A 23,431-nucleotide genomic window follows, 5' to 3' on the forward strand; every position below is an offset into this window, starting at 1 on the left:
AAAATCTTGCTAGCGCCTCAAGAAACCAGCTGATTAAAAAAAAATCATCTCTCTCCTTCTCAACGTTACTCATCTGTTCACTTGTGGATAGGCCCAGCCTTTATGTTAGGAAAGAGTTCAACTATTCGCAAAGGTGAAGGTAATTGGCTGCCACTCCCTGCGGTCTGACCTTATCTGGTGTCCATTGTCTAGATTATTAGTTAAGAACTCCTGACATCCAACCATTGTGCTGGAAGGTTTTATCTCCTTTATCCTGTACAGACCCAACTGAATGACATTCAAAAGCCTTGGCCAGCTGCATCAAGGCAAAAAGGATGTAAAGGAGGATTTGAGAGCTCCTCTATTGTTTTGGTGGCAAAGCTCTAAAAATACTGCTGAGGCAAGAAAAGAGTCCAGCCTTTTGCTAGATACAAAAGTCCAGTTACATCCAGCTATTAAAGATACTGTCTCTTCTGCTTTTTTGTCCTTTTCTCTCAACTGACTGGCATTTCTGTTGTGGCCAACACAGACGAGTTTTTTGTTTGTCTGTTTCAAAAAGGACACTATGCTTGTATTGATTCTATACAATTAAAATGCACCATAATTGCATTTAAAAAATACTGAAGGTATGGCCATCTGATTTCAAAATGAGTCAGAAGGAATTATTAAATGCGCAATGTACTTGTGCATTTATAACAGCTTCCTTCTCCACGTTGCTGATAATCTCTGTGATCCCTGTTTCAGCAGCCTTTGGAAATAAGTGTTGTTTCGGGGGGGGGGGGTTCAGGGGGGCTGTAAGCTCTATCTGTATATAACCCACACTGGCTATGATGGGCTTGGTTAATTCCTGGAACCAAAGCCCTCCTCCTCAGAGATCTATTAATTTAGTTAGGGCTGCAATGGATATTTGCTTACCTAAAGGTAAGTCTTTAACCTGAGAATTTCAGCTCCAATATTTAAAAGAGTTTGTTTTGGATCATTGTAGGTTAAAACAAAAAGCTAATTCCTCACACCTTGAGGGTCTTTCAAAATCCCCTACCTCCAAATACTGCAATCTGCTGAAGAGATATAAATATCAAAGTGACTTTGCTTTTTAAAAAAAGCAATTTAATAATGCCTGTAATAAAGTATTTAGATACATGATGACACAGTCTATGCTGGAAGAGGGGGCAATCATATCTTAAGCTTAGAAACTAAGCCAGGTCAGGTATGGTTAATATTGGGATGAGAAATCATTGGGGTCATACACTGAGCTTGAAAACCACTGCACAACAAGGCAATGACAAATCATTTCAATAGGATTGCTAAAAAAAAACCTGCATAGGCATGTCAAAAGCAGTTAACTTGTCTCTAGAGAGTCTATCAATTTAAACTTTAAGAAATCCGAAGTAAATAGTATTGCTTTTTTTATTATGCTTCAGATCATGTCAATTATATAATAGTTATTTCCTCTGCACTAAATGAATAACAGTTATATAATTCTAAATGTAGTGATATTACTTTTGTTTCCAATGCTGACATGAAGAATTAGGTCTGGGATAGATTGTCATATATTCACTTCAATGCAAATCAGAAAATCAGCTCATTCGGACAGAAATAAGTATACAGATCTGTGTTCTATATAAATAAGTGTATATAAAATTGTTCTGCTGTTATCTGTAGTAAGTATTCAAAATTTAAGAATGCCATCTCAGTAAAAGTCAGTAATTTGTTTCTTAATCAGTATATAACTGCTTATTTCAGTGCTGGTTGAACATCTTCTATTGTTTTCTAGAGTTTCCTGGTATTGATATTTGCATTGCATCTGACTCAGCATAATATGATAAATTATATTAATGGATTATTCACAGGTTTGAAATGGAAACCTGATTATAGCAAAAAAACAAACAAAAAACCCCTCTTTATCAAATCGGTTAAGGCCCTCCTTGAGACATTTCCAAGTAACCAGATAATATGTAGTATTTTATTGTTCTTTTTGCCCACAATTTTATTTGTTGTATGTCTAGTCTTTCTTCTCTAAGAAGCATCCAAAACTCTTCTGCATGCAGTTACCAATAATCCTTCCCCCCCCCCCAACCAGGAACGCAATTAGATAGAATTACATATTAAACTTATCTGATATATTTGTAGCAGAACTCAAGTTTGAACTGAACTTGAAAGATTAGTAGGTCATTCTTCACTGTTACACTTAAGAAATTGTAAGAAGACAGTTACTCTCTTTATTCTTTTTACAATGAAACAAGAATCTATATGTTAATTAATAAATTTCTATGTACATTGATCAGTGATTATGTTAGTAACATACTTATTAAAAATGGAGCAGAGTAGAAGAAAAAAATATGGATGATGTATTTAATCAATTGTACTATATAGGATTTAGGGTATACTAGATAGGAGACTCTATACTTACAGTCAGACTGCAACTTTCCGAAACTGCACTGTAACTGTAATTCATGTGTATGAGTGTACACACACACACACACACACACACACACACACGCAAACCTGTGATCAGTTTAAAAACTGTAAGTCCTATGAAAACATTTTTTTCATGTAGGACAATGTCTCTAATTATAACAGAATTAATTTTAAGGCATACTGAGCTTCAATTTTTCCTAAAAATGGGCATCTCCGTAGAAATTTTGCTATGCAGAGAAAGTGTCCGTTCCTTCCACTGCCACGGCTTTACAAACAGACAAGATGGAATTCAAATGGTCTGCAGAAATCTAGAACACAACTGTTGTTTGGTAGGGAGGGAGTGGTTTCTTCAGGATGTGTGCATGGCTGTCTATTGTAAGAATTAACCAAGAATTACTCCCCCAAAGTTTTGCATTCAAATTATCTTACTTTGATAATGTCTTCACAGGGGTAAAGTCTCAAAAATCCCAGAATAGCATGACAGAAATGTACAAAGAGTTTGAGGGACGAGGATATTAACAGTGCGTTCATTATATTTCTTCCTGTTAGCTAAAAGCATTTTAGTCTGACTTTTGAAGTTAGTTCCTTATGGAACAGTGTGAAGTTGTAAATTGAACAATAATATAAACACCTAACATTTCTGAAGTAGGCTTATTAATTGCATATATTACTGCTCCTTCAATTCAATTGAGTCACAAATAATGTTTTTAGTCTTACAAAGCTTCAAAATGTTATTGGTTACTGAAAGGCCATCTGTGCTAATAATTTGAAATTGGGTATTTTATAAACCTGGATATGACCCCAAAATTTTTCAAGGAGGCAAAGCCAAAATTATCATTCTCCAGTTTGGAGGATATCTTAAGATCCCATGCAATTCCCAAAATGCAAAACAAAATCTTCCTATTCTGTTGATTCCCTCCTCTGTTGTAAATCAGCATTTAGACTCTATTTTTGTGCTATAAGTTTACAAAAAAAAATAATGTCTACTGATGAAGAAAAAAACTATCAATGACTTAAGATAGGAATTCCAGGCTCTATTACTGTCATACATTGAGATAGCAAGGAGATAGAGATCTCTAACTACATTGGTCTTCCAGATTATTTGCCCAGTATGAATGATATCACTGTTAATATTACTATTAACTAATGTTAAGATTAACATTTCTTTCCTAGCTTCCATTATGCCCATATGTCACTTTCTGCATTGTTTTTTGTTTTCTAAATTTCTCACTTCTGTCTTTCTGAAGATCTCAGATTCCATCCAAACTTGACTTTCTAGGTTTTTTTCCCCCCTTTTAATCAATTCACTTTTCCTTCATCTGTGGGTTTTTGATTCTGTCTCCCTATATGACAAAACTATCGGAAAGACCTATTTTTGGTTTCCTAGTTTTGCATCCCCTATTCCAGTGGTCCTCCATCTTTCTGGTTCAGTGGACCAGCAAAGACGGTGATGTGGGAGTGTGGAGAAGGATAGTTTTATATGCATGCAGGCTGCTTTCACAAATACACCTTTGTACACGCACTCACCCACCATTTCTGCGACCTGGTTCCAAACGGGCTATGGTGCAGCAATGGGCCAAGGATTGGGGGTTGGGGACCCCTAACCTCTTCCTCCTCCTCTATTCATATCCATACAGTTTGTTGCATTATACAATCTAGCTAACATGTGGTGCAAATCATGCAGGTTATCAGCCAATAAAACAAAATCATTTGCATAACATTATTTTTAGCATTGTATTCGGACTGAAAAGATCAAGAAGCAAGACCACCATCACCCATGGAAACTCATTGAGTAAATTTCTATTCTTTCTCTTTCAGCCCAACCAACTTTGCAATGTTATTGTTCATAAAATTGGAAGAGGCTTATCAAGGCTGCCTTGAATTTTTAGAGGAAACATTAAATGTAAATCTAATAAGCAAATATTCAATTAAACAAATAATCTCAGTTTGTAATTTGTTTTATTTTATTTTAGATTTGATTTTTTCCATCTGTTACACAACCAGTTTAAAATGTGGCAAGGAAAGACAAGTGGTGCTACAGAAGGAAAAATAAAAGAACATTTTTATTTTCTTGCAAAGTGAACGAACAATGTTGTTATAAGTATCAACTAATTATCAGGATATGGAAACAGTGGAAACCGTGGAGTCAGTGACTATGACTCATTACTACAAGAGTATTTCTCCAAATAGAATCCCGTTGCTAAAAGAATATATATCTGGGGAAAAAAGGATTAAATGCTCAAGGATCAAATAATTGGTATCAAGTTGGTTGACCTACATTAGGGCAACTGAACACTTAAAAACTTTAATCATGTGAGCAGTGAACAGAGGGGGTATAGCAAAGTTCTTATGAATCAGATTAACTGGAAGAAATGGACAATTGCTATAGGTTTATTTGAGAAAAAGCAAATTCATTGTACAATTATACCTTGAGGCTTAACTAGAGCTCAATATGCAGACATATTAAAAGCCCAACATTTCCTGAAACCAGCAGGAACATATTTATGAATTTATTACAGAGAAAAGAGGTTATCTTTTGAATGCAGCAAACAACAACAAACTACTAGCTCTTTCCATTTACATAATGTACTGGAAAATGTTTCCTTTAAAAACCAATTTCTTTTAAATGACCATTGGAAGGATTAAGATGAAAGCAAATTTTCTTTAACATTTTGGTTAATTTATAGAAAGTAATCCCCATTATATATATAGTTTGCCTCATTTTGGAAAAAGCTACTCTATTTTCTTTCTCAGAGTGATTCAATAGACATTTCAGTTGGGCATTTGATAAAAATCATGAAGACATGAGGTCTTTTACAAATAGCAAACATTATACAATAATATTTTGAAGTAGACAAAAAGCCATTATATCAGAAAAGTTGTTTCCAGATGGTTTTTCTTGAAAAAAAAAAAGGTCAATGGTAGTTCAGAAAACTTTTTTTTAATTCCAATTTAGCCAAATGTGATTTTTTTCACACATTAAATTAGGCCTTCAATATGTAATATTTAAGGTTATACATCAATGTTCTGTTGATGTTTATAATGCATCTAGGAAAGCCACAGTACGATTTTGTGTTGCTTGAGGAAGAGTACTTTTTTCCTATTCTATGTTGTGATAGCAAATGTGTCGATGAAATGCTTTTTCCTCCAATAACAAACTGGAAGAGCAATGAAGATAGAGCTCTGAGTGAGTTAAGATAGTCCTCAGTTTACAATGGAAATTGGATCCAGAATTGCTGTTGCTATGTGATGTGGTCGTAAAGTATGATGTTACATGACAACATCTCTTAGCAATGGCAATTCTGGTAGTCTTAGTTGTGTCATTAAAGGAGGATGCCACGTGGTCGCCATTTGTAACATCCTGCCAGCTTCCCCATTGGCTTTGTCAAGCCAGCAAAAAAGGTCGCAAATGGAAACCATGTGACCATGAAACACTGCAACAGCCAGAACTCCTAGGATTGGTGATTAAGTACTATTCATTAATAAGTTTGAACAGTCACTAAACAAGTGGTCATTAAGTGAGAACACCTGTGTTAAAATTTCTTGAATCCAACTATGGCAACAGTATGCAACCAAACCATTTTTAAATTTATAAATTGTCAGGTGCAAGCAACCAAAACAACTCTGAGAATGGATCAAATAGATTTCTTTATTGTTGATCACCAATTTACAAGAATCTTGCCAGACTTCTTTGGGGACTTCTTTTCCTTCTTTGGGAAACAGCATATATAGACCTAAAGGTTTGATATCAAACATTTCCTTCATCAAATGGACTCTAAGTTGGAATGTCTTTTAACCCCACTCCATTATTGGGACCTCCTCTGTTTCAGCCAGTGGATATACCACTTAAATTATGCCAAGTTCCTATCAACAGCAGCTCAAACAGAAATCCCTTCTCTTGATACCTATTGTCAAGATCAAGAATAATGTAAAAGCAAAAAACACTCATGCCGGATCACAAAATCTCCAGAACCAGAGCCTACAAACTTGAAATGTGGCACGTATGTTCCTCTTGGCTTCTGGATGCTCACTTAGAAAGGATTTTTCGAAATGGCCATCAGATAATTAATATTTGTTATATTATTATTAACATCCTCTGATGCTAAGGAGTTCTACTAAACCTTAAAATATTTCAGTTAAAATTGCCACTTGGGTGTGGCCAGAACGTGACTCACCCATCTGCTGGCTGGGAGTTTGGAGAGGAGACTGAAGGAGAGAAGGGGATAAGATAGGAGAGGTTCCTATGGGGCAAGATTGAGGGACAGAAGGGGATAGGATAGGGGAAGATACTGTGGGGCAAGCTTGAGGAAGAGAAGGGGATTGGATAGGGGCGGATTCTGTGGGGCAAGCCTGAGGAAGAGAAGAGGATGGAATAAGGGAGGATTCTGTGGGACAAACCTGAGGAAGAGAAGGGGATAGCATAGAGGAGGATTCTGTGGGGCAAGCCTGAGGGAGTGAAGGGGATAGGATAGGATAGGTTTCTGTGGGGCAAGCCTGAGGGAGAGAAGGGGTATAGGAGAGGTTTCTGTGGGGCAAGTTTCATAGTGGAGCATGGGTATTTAGTTAATACTACTATATTTTCAGCACAATGCATGGATGTTATAGAAGATCACCAGGTACAGCCTAAGGGAGGAGTCAAGTGCATTATCAGTTTAGAGTCCATTTATGCCCACAACAGATTTATGTCCAATCCTCCTTGAATTATTTCTTATCTACTGACAACTTGCCTTGACCATTAGTAGTTTAGATTCTTGTTTAGAGATAGTATGAAATAAACTTTTATTCGTCTTGTGCCTAACCCTAGCTCCCAATTTCTTGCGCCTGACAGGTGTCTCCAGAAGGGGAGTAGCAACAGTACTTAGCAATAGCACTTAGATGTATATTACACTTCATAGTGTTTTATAGCCATCTCTAAGCAGTTTACAGAGTCAGCCTATTGCCCCCAACAATCTGACTCCTCATTTTACTGACCTTGGAAGGATGGAAGGATGAGTCAACCTTGAGTCTGGTGAGATTCGAACTGCCAATCTGCTGGCAATCAGCAGGCAGCAGAATTAGACTGCAATACTGCATTCTAACTACTGCTCCACCATGGCTCTTAAAAAATAAAAGGCCAAGATGGTGGCCATGGACATAAAATAGGAGCAGGGTTTTCAATGCATGGTTGTGGCAGCCTTTTGACTCGGGGGGCCAAATGTTATGATTAAATAGATAGCCACCACTGACCCATGAAAACATACTTCATGATAATATATACCACATGTTTTGCTTTCTACCTATTTCATTTGTGTTTCAGTTCAAATGTTATATATGTAGACATATTTTTGACAGACAACTGATCCTTGCAAGCAGAAGGCCTGCAAATATCTGTATGCATATAACCTGGAGTTGAAATTAATTTAAACTGAAGAAGAAGAGGAAGGGAAAGAAGCTACATCACAATAATGGGAAATAAGACAAAAAGCAAAATGGACTAAGGTTTGTGAGGTGGAGAGAAACAAAGAATTTCTAGAAGCTTTTAGCCATCATATTTCTAGTGATAATTGCCTATAAAAACATGGAGGAAAAGTCTGTGAAAAAAATAGATTTTAGTAAATAATTAAGAGAAAAGTAAACTCTGAAAGACAATTGAAAGGAAACAACTAATCTTGGAGTCCTAGTGGACAACCATTTAAATATGAGCCAGCAGTGTGCAGCAGCTGCCAAAAAAGCCAACACAGTTCTAGGCTGCATCAACAGAGGGATAGAATCAAGATCACGTGAAGTGTTAATACCACTTTATAATGCCTTGGTAAGGCCACACTTGGAATACTGCATTCAGTTCTGGTCGCCACGATGTAAAAAAGATGTGGAGACTCTAGAAAGAGTGCAGAGAAGAGCAACAAAGATGATTAGGGGACTGGAGACTAAAACATATGAAGAACGGTTGCAGGAACTGGGTATGTTTAGCTTAAGAGAAAGAAGGACTAGGGGAGACATGATAGCATTATTCCAATATCTCAGAGGTTGCCACAAAGAAGAGGGAGTCAAACTATTCTCCAAAGCACCTGAGGGTAGAACAAGAAGCAATGGGTGGAAACTAATCAAGGAGAGAAGCAACTTAGAACTGAGGAGAAATTTCCTGACAGTGAGAACAATTAATCAGTGGAACAGCTTGCCTCCAGAAGTTGTGAATGCCCCAACACTGGAAGTCTTTAAGAAGATGTTGGATAGCTATTTGTCTGAAACGGTATAGGGTTTCCTGCCTAGGCAGGGGGTTGGACTAGAAGACCTCCAAGGTCCCTTCCAACTCTACTATTGTATTGTATTGTATTGTATTGTATAACTATATGCTAAAGGAAATAGTGTAAATGTACACCAGACATTTGGTAAGGATATTGCGTGTTGTTGCAGGGGAAGAAACTTAGGCCACATTGGGACTGAAGTAATTAGGAAGGCCTAAGGCCAATACAACACCCTGAGTAAATCAGGGTACCTAAATTCAATTTCCCATTAAGCTGGAACGTTCACAATTTAACTATATGTCACTTATCATCTGTCAATCTGTCACAGAGATAGGGTGATGAGGATAAAATATATGAATATTATATTGTAAGGGGATTCACCAAGGCTTAGAAAAAATGAGAATAATTCAAAATATCACTAAGAAATAGCAAATGAATACTTCAGTGTCAGGTTTACCTAGAAAAAGTTTTGAGCCCAGGCGGGGGGGGGGGGGGGAGATTCAAGAAACTCACAGAAACTCCATCTAAATGATGGGGGTTTTCTTCTTTTAATTTTCAGGATTTTGTTTTTAACCCCCTATTTATTGATATTAAATGTGATTAGTAAAACTTCATGTGAATTGTGCTTCATTGGATTTCTGCTACTAAGTCTGACATACAAATCCTTTCCCAAGCATCTTGAATGGGATAAAAACAAATCCTGTTCTAGCATTTTTAGTGTCTTTCCTTATAATTTTATATGGATTTCTGAAAATTGAATTCCACCATCACAGTATTACTTTCAGCAATTTGGTTTTTAATTATCCATGGATGCCTCCTGATCACTGATAGAAAAAGATCAGACAGTCAATACAAAGAAAGGGAGGTAGCTTTTCTCTGCAAGTGCAAACACATTCACAAGGTTTGAATGACTCACTATAAATGTAAAGGAACAATAGTGAACCCTAAGTTCTGAGATTTGAGTGAAAGCTGAGAGATCAAGACTTATTCTGTTCTTTCTACAGAAATTTAGAGCTAAAAATTCTTATAATAAATTGATAATAAACCATATTAATATTGGAAACTGGCCAAAGAGTATAGGTGCATCATCATTAAAACAAACCTTTATACAGCATAAATTGGAGCTTTTCTGAATGGTCAAATATTAACATATGACAAATTAGAGCCAAACTGCCATTAATAGAAGGAACTAGGTATTGCCAAATACCTAGGTATCTGCTCATGGATTGCTCATCTTGGTAGAAGTAAAGTGGTTGGAAAAGTCCAATCTCCTTTCCCCCTGAAAGCAGCTATGGCTACCAAATCTACTGCAGAGAATTAGAGGATTGTCTACAACAGTGTGAGAGCAGTTCACTCGTGTATATGTTATTCTATTTTTTATTACAAGGACCATATAGCAAGTTCTATGAAAAGAATACAGTTTTCCAACTATAGAAGAACAACTATGAATAATTCTATTTTTAAATTGTTGGTATTTTCTAGATATGGACCTGTGCTTATAATATGAATGTCATATGCCCATGTATTAGTAGCTTTAAATTAAGGATAGAAGAAAGTATATTTCCAATTCAGGAAGTTTCTGTTTATTTTTGTTTATAATGCTACTATATTCTGTAGTAGTTTATGACTAATTCTCTCAAAATGGATTACTGTCTCCCAAAATACCTATTTAAATACATTATTTAATATGCCAAAAATGTGTTGAAACATTTTGAAAAAAGCAAAATCTGGCAAAGTGCTACATTTTGATCAGGACACTATCCAACAAGCAAGAATCATAGTATTTTGTATGGAAAAATGGAAAATGCAATCTATAGCATACCTATTTTAAAAACATAAGCAAAAAACATAGAAGCACCTGGCTTAATTAGAATTTTCAAACTAATTTATTTAGATACCTACTGGAATATGATAAGAAGTGTGAATCTATTCATAATTATATGCATGTGAAAGGAATCTTCATTATACTACCAATGTGCATGTAGCAATAATGTCTGAAGTTTTAATTCTTTCTAAATCCCTTTTGTCAAAAGATAACATCAAGTAAGTTTCACTAAAGGATTACTTTCTAAAGGTTTTATCTCTTTCAAAAGGCCAGAAATCCAGAGGTATTATTTTGTATTTTGCACAATTTAAGTTTCTTACTTTTTATATCATAAGTGTAGAAGTAAATTAAATGGGATTTCCTAAGCAATGCATTTTCATGGCACAAGGGAACTAAAAATCACGATTTAATAAGATGTCTAGCTACTGAGAACATGAAAGGATCAGCTTCTTTTGATTACAAATGTATAGTATTTATCAGTCATCAATCCAGAAATAAATAAAGGCCATGACTGAATTGCTCAGAATAGTAAATCAGAAAGTGCTGAAATGAGTTACATTCAGTTTTACCTCCATTCACCAAACAAACAAATCAGGAACAAAATATGAATATCTTCCATAGTTTTTGTTTCTAAGCATTATTATGTATTTCAGGATTTATTTATTTTTTTGGTAGTACCAAAAACCTACCAGCCTTGCTTAACACTTTTTTGGGCTAAAAAGAAATCTTTATTCAAAGGGAAGATAATACAACATACTGGCAGTATGAAAGTACTGGAATTTCAGACTTCGAAAGACCATTGTGCTCAAGATATAGCACATGGAAGAACACTATGTAGTCTTGGATTGTAATAAAACATTTGTTTATTAACTAAAGATATGAAGAACAATAGGATAATAGATAATTAAGAAATCTACTGTTGAAAATAAAATATTTTACCTTGCTGGACAGCTACAGGAGTGTCCATCCTTTATAGGATGCCTGTTTTCCATTCACACTCCAAGATAATCTTCCAATTAATTCTATTTTTGGAGAAACATCTGTATACCTACCCAAAACATGTATAAACTATACAGAGCACAATACATTTTTAATCCTAACCCAAGGTCTTTGCAAAAAGTGGCTCAGCTAAAATCTGCTAAACCCTCTCTGACTAAATCACAAATTAGCAGTCCTACTTTCAAAAGGAAAGGCTGGAAATTGACCACACATCAATCTTACTATTCCTTATCAATAAAGTAATTCACCTCATGTTGCTATTCTACAAATATCTTTCAAGCAACGTCATTCTGCAGTGTTGCTGGAACTGATGCTTCTTTCTTGTGTTATTATTGCTTTGTGGAAACTTCCTTCCCAGAGATTTGGAAGCTGATAGAATGCACTATATTAATATATTAATTAAAGAACCTATTCCTGAGAGTGATTCTTAAAGAAAACAAACAGATACTTCTTTTTCTCAATGCACTGTAATGTCAAGCAGGTTGCTTGAAACCCTATGTACAGCCAACTGGATCATTCTCGTTTGTTGTGCAGTCAATATTTGAGACACAAATGGAGGACTCACTTCTTGAAAATCAAACTAAGGACTACTGCAAAGTAAAGTATCTCCTTTTGAAAGCGTAGCTGTGTCAGCCCCCCCTTCCCTCCCAATATGAGACAAGAAATGTCTCATTGTGGATAGTCACTGCTTGCCTGATTCCAATCCTGCTGATTGCATCTTGGAACCCATTCCTTTCAGAAGCTTTCTCTCTTCAGCAAAAAAAAAAGCTATCCATTTTTCACCCTCCGAGCAAAGATTTCAGGGTTATTTTGCTGCTCTCCCAATTTCAATTACACACACACACAGAGAAAGAGACAGAGACAGAGAGAGAGAGAGAGAAATAAACACACACACATACTCATACTATTAGGAAAGTTTATGTAGGTGTGCACAATACCTTACTAGGCCTTACTGGCCATTACAATATTACTGTTCCTCTGTAGTCTTCTGTGTCCTCTGAAAAATTGCTTTAGTATTGGAAGTCCTTCTAGAATTGGGGTAGAGGAAGATGGCAATGAGGGATAAGGATGAATGTGGAAATTAATCAAAATTGTCTCTTCTGTTCAGGGGAATGAAAATTCTGTGCCTTTTGATGCTCTGTGTATTATGCTGGGTTCCTATCACCTAATTCCACGTACAAAGGCAGTCACCTCTCTAGATACCTGTTAAATAAGTGGTATAATAATGCATTCTTGACTTTTACTAGGAACAGATGCATTTGTCTTTTCCTTTCTACTACCTGATCAAGGGAATAAAGACTTTGTATCCATTCCAAGATATAAAGTTAGCGACACCAACAATAAGAGATTTAATTTGGATCCAAGTCACAATCGATGCAAACAAGGACAAACGTATCTCTGCTACATCACATAAATTAGAATAAGCATCCCTGTTCTAGCTGCAGTTCTCAAGATCTTTGAATCCCATTTCCATTTTAACAAAAGTTCACAATACAAAAGATGTGAGCTTATTATGATATCTAATTTTTAAAAAAAACATGAATAGATTTCTAGAGCAGACATGGGTGCTGGATAGTTTTCACATACAGCAAGATAATCAGATTAGTCACTGCACCACTTGTAACTTTACTAGGGGCTGTCTTCTTTAGTTGCTTTGCCATTCTTGTTTTTTTTTCCTTTTCTCCTAAGTAGGCCCTATTAAGGCCCTTTGCCATTATTTCTCTTTCCATCTGTTTTGAAGAGTATGTGTCCACAGTAGCTTTAGAGGGCTTTTCACCTTAATGAGTGTGAATGAATCATGTGGTAGAAACTCTAGCTAGACTGGAGAGAGGGTTAAGAGAAGGTTGAGCTTTTATGAGATATCTTTCTTCTTTTACAGTATCTCATAATCGGATAGAGGAAGAGTGCTATAAAATGTTTTATACAAAGGATAATACAGAGAGTCATGGATGGCATATAAACACATATTTGTATATCTATATTTTGCCAATTAAAGGTTATTTAATTAATGAAGTTTATAAAAAACAGGGCAAAAAAACAATGCCAAAGAAATTTTACAATCTAAAGTGTATATTAGCATATTATAGCTTTTATTTGTTCAACTGTACTAATTAGATAATTTATATAATGTGCCCCCTTATTTATATAATTTTATTCCCTTATTTATATTATACCATACCAGGCTTGATATCTAAACAGATTAAAAAGCAAATTTTTGTTCCACCCACCCAATCTATTAATGAAATAAAACAATTAACTATTCTTATGCAAAAAATTAAATCAACTGATTACATGGTAGTAAAATGTACTTCAGAGCTTCGGAGCAAAATTTTAAAAAATCTTAATCTCTGAAGCACAAATACATAAGGCTAAGAGTATATAACATAAAGCCAACATACAATTAGCAGCACTTTATTCTAATTATCTTTGAGTAGTTATAAAAGCCTGTAGTTCATTTTTCTCCATGGATTACTTCTTGGATTGCTTCTGTAGATTAATTTTGGAAGCACTGGTACATTTTTTTTTATTTTTAAAAGCAAGCTACCACACAAAACTAAAATCAATGAAAAAATTCTATTTGGTGACCTTCCACAGCCAAGATTGCGTCTTAAAAAATGTAATGAGTTTTCCTCCTCTCTCTTATAACAATTGGCAATAACTGATACAGTGCTATGATTTCATTTAAACAACTCTCCATCATTATAAAAGAACTGAAGAAAAGAAGAACTATGCAAACTACACTAATCATTCATTGGGAACACACTGAGAAGTATATTGGAAGGACGAGAATGCAGTATTAGCTCCTCTATAATTGATTAAAAATTAGAAAAATTAAGCAATAAATAGGTAAACAAAAGCATTTATTCACATTTTTGGAATGTAGCTATTGAAGCTGTAATGTAAGATATGGTGTGATTTCAATTGCAAGGGTTGCATACTTGAAAAGTCCCACATTTATGAAATAAGATTTGATAAAGTTAAGAACTTATGGAAAAAAACAAGGTTAAAACTATGAGACAGATAAAATCATGATTCAAACTGTTAAATAATTCCTCAAACTGTATTTTTAAAAACATAGTAAACGTTATGCTGTATAAGCATATAATAAATGAAATTATAAACCAGTTTTAAGTATTTTTACTGATATCATGACCATTACACCCAATAATTTTCTAAATGTATATATTTGTACAATGCAATATTGTGGCTAGGTGATTAGGAAGAAATGTTTCAATTGTTTAAGTATATTCATGGTAGTCAAGAACTCCTAAGACACTTCTCAGAGACCCCTGTATCATTATGTATGTTGAAATTCCTGATAGCCTTGGTACCCCCAACAGCACCTCTAAGATCAGCTTAGACAAGGAGCCTGTTGGTAAAGGCCAAATGCCTATCTTGTCTTGGTTACAAGGGGTTTTGGGGGGGGTTGGGGTTGGGGAAAGGAATAGCTTTTTTCACATCATAAAGAAGAAAATGAATGCATTATTTAATAGGTACAATATCTAGAAGCCCAGCAATGCTATATCATGAAAGCTCTGTAGGTAAATGGCCATGTTCCCCCAACCCGCATCCTCCTAACTTCCATGCATCCTATGACTATATAACAAAGCAGTGCCTTTCAAACTGAATTCAAGGCTTGCTGTTGGGTGCTATTACTACTACCCAGCCAAAGATAGGAACATTGAAAAATGTATTACATTGGCATTCTACTGGTTACCTCTGATTTGGGGAGGTCCCATTCTCTGCCACAGCATGGAAAGCTGAAGGAGTTCTTTTGTGGCTTGTGCGCTAAATTAACATTTCAAACTAAATCATACAGACTACGTTTTCTGTATTAAAGTCTCTATGGCTTTGAGCTAGCCTCCAGCTTGGAACAACTTACATTTATTTATGAAGTTTCTCTTTAAGGTACATGATCCTTGACATTAGAGAAAAATAGCTTCAGTGACTCCAAGGTGCAACATTTCATTCATCCTGATCTAATGAATCATGATCAAAAATATTTTTAGCAGAACCTAGGTGAACTGAGAGAGATAAAATTTATACTGCACCACTATTTGGTGCCAATAAAAACCAAGACCCTGAATGAGAGATGTTTCTTTTTATCTTACCTCCAGAGCCTTCAGCCGTTCCAAGAGTAATTTTGTTTTGTCTCTTTCCTCTTCACTGCTGTTGCTTTCACTCCTTGAATGTTTATCTGACATGCAAATGTCTTCCCCTCCTGTTTTGCATTGCTTTCCCTCTTGCATTAATGTTTCCTAAAACAATTAATATATTTTTCATCAACCAAAGGTAAGAATGATTGTTAGAAAATGTGCTGGAAGTACATTATTATATTAACACCCTAACAGGAACTTTCTAGTATTTTACTCACTTACTTATTAGCATTTATATTCTGGCCACTTCCAGAAACTTCTGCTGGCTAAAATCATAATCATAACATAAACATAATAATAAAAAACCAACAGACAACAAAAATACATATAAGGGTTAAAAACAATCCATACCGTGGTTCTTAATCCCCAAATGTTGATGTGAAGACATTGGTTGGAAGACATTGTTATTCTCAAGGTAAGAACAAGGATCAATAATGATTGAAATTCAAAAAAATTAGAACATGAGAGACTTGTCAAAAGCCTCCTTCTTTATAAAAAACCAGAAGCAGAAGCTAGGATATCCCCTGAACCCCAAACTCCCACAGCCATTCTTTCATGGACCTGCTCATTCAGGGAGAATGTAACTTTATTCAGAAGTGGTGTAGAACAGTGGTGGGTTTCTATTATTTTTACTATTGGTTCACTTGTGCGCGCTCATGCGCTCATACGTGACTCTTCCAGGCGGGTGGATGAAGCCTCCCACTGCCACCACTACCGGTTTGCCCGATCCGGGATGAACTGGGATTACACCTCTGGTGTAGAGGCCAATAGACAATTTGTGGACAAGGAGCCATTCTATCTTGCTGGCATTCAAAGTCAGTCTATTTCATCTTATTCAGATTTGTATAGTCTCCAGACTTCACAGGATTAGACTATTAATTCTAGAATATTAATATTAATATTCTAATCAATATTAGAATATTAATGTTATTTCCTGTCTACCTATAATAAGAGGTATCTAATTAGGTATTATGTGCACACTGAAAGTTCTTACTCCAAACTTCAGATGACTTCTCCCAATGATTTCACAAGATGTTAGACCACATGGGGACAACACTGAGCCTGGACTCCAAATATATAACATCTAATATTTACGGAATGAGAGAACTTGCTTTGTTCACAACTTGAATTAACAATGATGTAGAACTTACACTGAAATTAAAATCCTCATTTCATATTGTCTGTTAAGTAGAGTTACAGTGATCCTTTGGTAACAAGTTCAAAACCTCTTCACTTATCTCTTATGTACAGTATTTTAAAAACGAGAAATGCATTTCTAACATCAATGTACTCAACATGAATTTGAGCCAGAATGAAGAATTTCACAAAGCAATGCCATTGTAGCACATATTTTGGCTTCTAAATCCTTATAGGGAATAAAGGAGAAAAATCTACAAGGACGATGTATATATATATTATTTGAAATAAGATATACATACATACATACATACATACATACATACATACATACATACATACACACACACACACACACACACACACACACACACACACACCAGTTCCAGCCTTAGGCTGTAAAAATAATAAACTTATTTCAAATGTCTATGACCATAAAAGCAGATAATTTTATCACCAGAACTGGCATTTAGGATTGACGTATATGAAGAACTGCCAACCAATTTAATATTTCTCAACATATCCTTAAGTAACTTGACTATTTAACACTGACTACTGCCTCAGACAAACCAGTGTTTTTCACACATACAGCTCATTCTGACAGTGTGCTAGTGCTTATGTGGAAGACACTCTCTGCTCTTAAGCACTGTTGTCCATTGTTGGCATTCTCTGTGCGTGCTGACAGTAACAGTGAACTCGAAAAACTGGAGAAAAGAAGATGTTCATAATAAACCTGCTAAGCATCAAAATACATGTGAAATACTTTACTTTTACAAAACAGTAATGCATTGAAAGATCAATTAGGCCAAACCTAGTTTTCAACTACATGCATAAGCCGCCTGTTCATTTACTTGACTGTACCATATATTGGCTACGGTTTTAAATGCTTGATCTTCTTATCTCCAATTAGACAATGCATATGATCTAAGCTACAAGCAGAAGAGTCAACATTGCTCTCTTCTATTTTTTTAATGGATGATTAAAATGGATATTCACCAGTGAACCTTAACAACAACTCTCACACACCGCTTGGGGGAAAATTGGACACAGAAAATCAGAGTATGCATAATTTTGATCTTTTCTTTGTTTATTTCTATGGGCAGAGAGAGTACAAAAGAAATGGGGGGGGGAGAGAAAGCATGGGAGATAGCTACAGGAAAAAATAAAAGAAGTTAAAGCGAGAAGAGAGAGGAGAGGAGGCAGCAGAAAAGAGATAAAGAGGAAGTATATATTTGCATGAGAATAGATATACTGCTTCACTTTTTAAAAACATTTCTATTGCATCTCTTTTCCACAGATGCGGCTGACAATTATCCTTGAAATATTATTCTATTGCAAAAAAGAGAAAAACAAAATGGCAACCAAAAAAAGTGGCTAGGTTGATATGGTACAAAATTTTGATTTTGTCAAAATTTTAACCCAATCAGCTACAGCACAAGAAAGGGATACCCAAAACAGCCATGTGTGTTAAGTGGTCTCCCGTTCACCATACTAGATAATAAATTAATGCCATATACAATGGGGCAAAAAAGTATTTAGTCAGCCACCAATTGTGCAAGTTCTCCCACTTAAAAAGATGAGAGAGACCTGTAATTGGCATTGTAGGTAGACGTCAACTATGAGAGACAAAATGTAAAAAAAAACCCCAAACAATCACATTGGCTGATTTGAAAAGAATTTATTTGCAAATTATGGTGGAAAATAAGTATTTGGTCAATATCAAAAGTTCCTCTCAATACTGTGTTATATATCCTTTGTTGGCAATGACGGAGGTCAAATGTTTCCTGTAAGTCTTTACAAGGTTGGCACATACTGTTGCTGGTATGTTGGCCCATTCTTCCATGCAGATCTCCTTTAGAGCAGTGGTGTTTTGGGGCTGTCACTGGGCAACACGGACTTTCAACTCCCTCCAAAGGTTTTCTATGGGGTTGAGATCTGGAGACTGGCTAGGCCTCTCCAGGACCTTGAAATGCTTCTTACGAAGCCACTCCTTCATTGCCCGGATGGTATGTTTGGGACCATTGTCATGTTGAAAGACCCAGCCACGTTTCATTTTCAATGCCCTTGCTGATGGAAGGAGGTTTGCACCCAAAATCTCACGATACACGGCCCCATTCATTCTGTCCTGTACATGGATCAGTCGTCCTGGTCCCTTTGCAGAGAAACAGCCCCAAAGCATGATGTTGCCACCCCCATGCTTCACAGTAGGTATGGTGTTCTTTGGATGCAACTCAGCATTCTCTCTCCTCCAAACATGACGAGTTGTGTTTCTACCAAACAGTTGTATTTTGGTTTCATCTGACCATATGACATTCTCCCAATCCTCTTCTGGATCATCCAAATGCTCTCTAGCAAACTTCAGATGGGCCCGGACATGTACTGGCTTAAGCAGGAGGACACGTCTGGCACTGCAGGATCTGAGTCCCTGGCGGCGTAGTGTGTTACTGATGGTAGCCTTTGTTACGTTGGTCCCAGCTTTTTGCAGGTCATTCACTAGGTCCCCCCGTGTGGTCCTGGGATTTTTGCTCACCATTCTTATGATCATTTTGACCCCAAGGGGTGAGATCTTGCATGGAGCCCCAGATCAAGGGAAATTATCAGTGGTCTTTTATGTGTTCCATTTTCTAATTACTGCTCCCACAGTTGATTTTTTCACACCAAGCTGCTTGCCTATTGCAGGTTCAGTCTTCCCAGCCTGGTGCAGGTCTACAATTTTGTTTCTGGTGTCCTTCGACAGCTCTTTGGTCTTCACCATAGTGGAGTTTGGAGTGTGACTGTTTGAGGTTGTGGACAGGTGTCTTTTATACTGATAACAATTTCAAACAGTTGCCGTTGATACAGGTAATGAGTGCAGGACAGAGGAGCCTCTTAAAGAAGAAGGTACAGGTCTGTGAGAGCCAGAAATCTTGCTTGTTTGTAGGTGACCAAATACTTATTTTCCACCATAATTTGCAAATAAATTCTTTCCAAATCAGCCAATATGATTGTTTGGGGTTTTTTTTACATTTTGTCTCTCATAGTTGAGGTCTACCTATGATGCCAATTACAGGCCTCTCTCATCTTTTTAAGTGGGAGAACTTGCACAATTGTGGTTGACTAAATACTTTTTTGCCCCACTGTAGATCATATTTTTATTGTAACAGCTATAGTGTTTATTAAAGCCTGAATATGCTTCTGCCTTCCCTCCCTTTTATCTTTGGGTTAATTAGAATGAGGACTGTCTGAGAATATATTTTTTTTCAAATTAGTTTCCAAATTTAAAAAGTACACTATTCTGAAAGATGATAAAATGAAAAATTGAATTTGATAGAATTCCTCACCAGCAATGGGGGCAATTCTAGTGACTCAGAAAATATAAATGTATTATTTTTTGCTTGCTAATTTATCCATTTAACTTAACATCTGTTTTTGCCCAAATATCTTTTAGGTGTATGGAAATATATTACTGCTGCATACTGCCTGGAAATACATGGAATGAGTGTCAGCATACATTTTTTAAAAACAAAATAAAGCTTCTAAAAGCTATGTTCTCCACAAATTTCAATTTGTGTTTAGTGTTACTAGTTAGTCTTCTCTATGTCATTCCAAAGGCTTTCAAAAACAGCAGGTGGACTGCAATGGTTAAGATGTGTTGGGCTAGCTAGAACCAGGAAAACCTCAGAGAGGGAAGCTGATTGATTTCCACCTCTAAAATAACCTACCCCACTGGCAGCTGTTCTATGCAAATTAGGACAAAAATATGTAGGCTAATTTGGGCATTTAGAAAAAGGTTAGACTACAAATATATATATATTTAGTATATATATATACTACTCATCTCACTCAACAGACTACAAAAAAACAATATTGTTGCACTGAGATTGTATTTCATATGTTAGAATTAAGCATACATTTGCTAAAAGTGGTCTTATTCAGAAGACCACTTATTCACAAAATACATAAATTATTACCAAAATATAGTTTATGTTTATTTTTAATTTAAAATGAAACCAGCAGCTAAAGTAGTTAATGTCACACTAGGCCAAACAAATATATTCAATAATGTCACATAGCCTTTTTTATTTTTTTCTGCAAAATATTCTGCTCATAATATTTGCATTCTTTTCAATTTCATGCCTTTCTTATATGTAGTAGATTTGTTAATTAAACCCCAAAAATGTAAAAAGAGGAGAGAAAAAATAGAAAAGCATAAACATTATTTACAAAAATGTACAATCGAGAGGAAGTAACAAACTGCTGAAACACATTGAAGCACCACATGATAAATCCTATTCTGAAATATCCATGTTTCCTCGGAAAATAATTATTTTCATGAAAATTGGTACAATCATAAGAGGTAGGTCACACTATCGTCCCCTGCAACGAAGAGATGATTCTATCCTAATTATATGGGTTCTCAGTTTTCAATATCTCTTTCATGATTAGCATGACCAAGAATGAAGTGAGAGTTTTGAACATATTACAGACATGATTAAGCACCTGTAAGGGGCAACCTATTCCTGAAAGACAAATATAAGGCATCTTCTGCATGTCTATTTTCTACTCTGCACAGATTTACACTTTTTAAAAACTTGTTCCTCATTATTAACTTATAACACTTCATTATTCAGTAGCAGATGGCTATAATTTGTCTCTCCCCTTTTCTTTTTTCTTTTTAAACATTTTTTATTTGTTTTTGAACAAGGACAAACAAACATTAAAAAAAACCCCATCTTCCATTACAACTTGTAGAAAGTGTGTCAGTTGGTTACAGTATTTCCATGCATCTCTTCCACCTGCTTTTCATATCAAATAGCATATTTTAAATTCACCTATATTCACGTATATCCAATTATTATATCTCAACCTTAATTTGACTATAATTGTTTTTATGTCCTTTTATATGTAATATTCAAAATCTAGAACAGGATTATATGATAACATTCCATTAAATCATCCTAAAATCATCCAATCACAATTCATCTTTCTAACATATTCTAGATAAAGCTTTTGAACCTCTTCTCATAATCTCCATATATTGTTTATATAAAATTTCATATTATCAAACTATCTATATGTATTGTTATCATTATTAGTCATTATTTAACTATAGCTATTGTCACTTCATTTTATACATACTACTAGTAAACTAAATTTAGCTTAACTTTTATTATACATTTTCATTGCATCAACCTATATCCCTCCAGCAATAGTACAATCTTATATCTTTTGCCATTTGTAGCATTAATGTTCTAGTTACTTTCTTAATAAATCTTGTATAAACCTCCCTTAGCAACATGCTGTTCCTTTCGTATCTCACAAAAGCTTGAAACCCAACATCTACTCTTTCCATCAGCTTATCTTTGGTTATCACTAGTGCTTCTGTCAAGATTTATCTCCTTATCTCCGTCAATTTTTATCTTTTCTTCTTCTGTGCTTTGAAGTCTGGGGTAGAGTTCCAATCCATCCATCTTCCCTTTCCATATTCCGCTCTTGCCATTACCAACCACGCTCACTTTGTTGTCAGTATCCACAGTTTTGCTCATTTTCTTTGCTCATTTTTTCCTTCCATCTTTTGAACTCTGTCCTCCACTTTCTTCATTTGGTAAACATCCTCAGTTTCACCATCAGATTTTTCTGCTTTGTATTCTATATTCTCCAATCTCTTTTCAATTCTCTCTGTCACAACTAATAGATTTTGAATTTCAAACATAATAATTTGCAATGTTACAGTTTCTTTTTCCTGCTGGGCCATTCTTTCAATTTTGCAGATACTGCCACTATAGGGTTCAAGGCTATTTTAATAAACTTCAAACAGGTTCATTTAGGTTCATTCATTTATTATCTTTCAAGTCAAAATGTTGTCTTCCCTCCAATAGCTAGTGATAGAACTTCCAAAAGGCACCTATACAAACAACTTGTGCTCGTTCTACTATCACTGACAGTAAACAATCTGAAAGAACCTTGAGTCTCAAGTGTTCAAAGAGAAAGAAGAAAAATGATGTATCCAGCTTACAGCCCCTAAGTGGCAGTGTAACTACTTTTCCTCCTGTTGTTACAAGCCTCTTATAATCCTTATTATTTTCTTCTTTATATTCCAAGCTTAAGAAAGAAAAAAACATTTAAATCAGTGGTTCTCAACCTGTGAGTTGCGACCCCTTTGGGGGTCGAACGACCTTTTCACAGGGGTTGCTAAGACCATTGGAACTCTAAACTTTAAACTCCACTTCGCGTTCCTCGAAACCCCCTATGGATGGGCTCCGGAGTCATCACCAGCTGCGCAGAGAGTCGCTGCGACTCCACGCTGTAGAAAACATAGGTGTGCACGCACAACCTGCACAATTACAGCTTCGGAGACTTCATTATGGTGGGAAAGTGTTCTCACTCTGACAAAGCGCTGCCTTGTCTTTCACAGCCACCTTGTTTCCAATGGGGGTGCATCCTCTGCATGGATCCCCCCAATTGGAAATGAGGCAGCTGTGAAAGATGTGTGGGGTCCGGAGCCCCATCTGTGCTGCCGAGGAAGGGCACCGGACGGGATACCGGCTATGCTGGGAGCCGTGCTGAGCATGGAGGAGCCAGCGGCCGGGGCACCATGAAGCAGCGCCAGCCAGCATGTCCCGCAAGAAGAGCCCCAGAGGCAAGGGCGGCAGCGCCGCACCCTCCTCCGCCCTGCCCATCGCCCAGCAACACGCTGCTGCCGCTGCTTCCTC

General features: G+C 36.1%; 1 protein-coding gene across 6 annotated transcripts in view; it reads right to left on the bottom strand.

Annotated features, from left to right (window-relative positions):
- NCKAP5 (NCK associated protein 5) overlaps positions 1-23,431 on the bottom strand; it is a 631,235-nt gene that overhangs the window by 215,434 nt on the left and 392,370 nt on the right. For all 6 annotated transcript variants that reach the window (XM_081934718.1, XM_081934717.1, XM_081934719.1 and 3 more), the window contains one exon: positions 15,558-15,704. In XM_081934718.1, coding sequence (XP_081790844.1) covers positions 15,558-15,704 — 147 coding nt within the window. The remainder of the gene's footprint in view (positions 1-15,557; positions 15,705-23,431) is intronic.

The sequence above is a fragment of the Natrix helvetica genome, assembly GCF_964273705.1.
Source record: "Natrix helvetica genome assembly, chromosome: 1".
NCBI lineage: Eukaryota > Metazoa > Chordata > Lepidosauria > Squamata > Natricidae > Natrix > Natrix helvetica.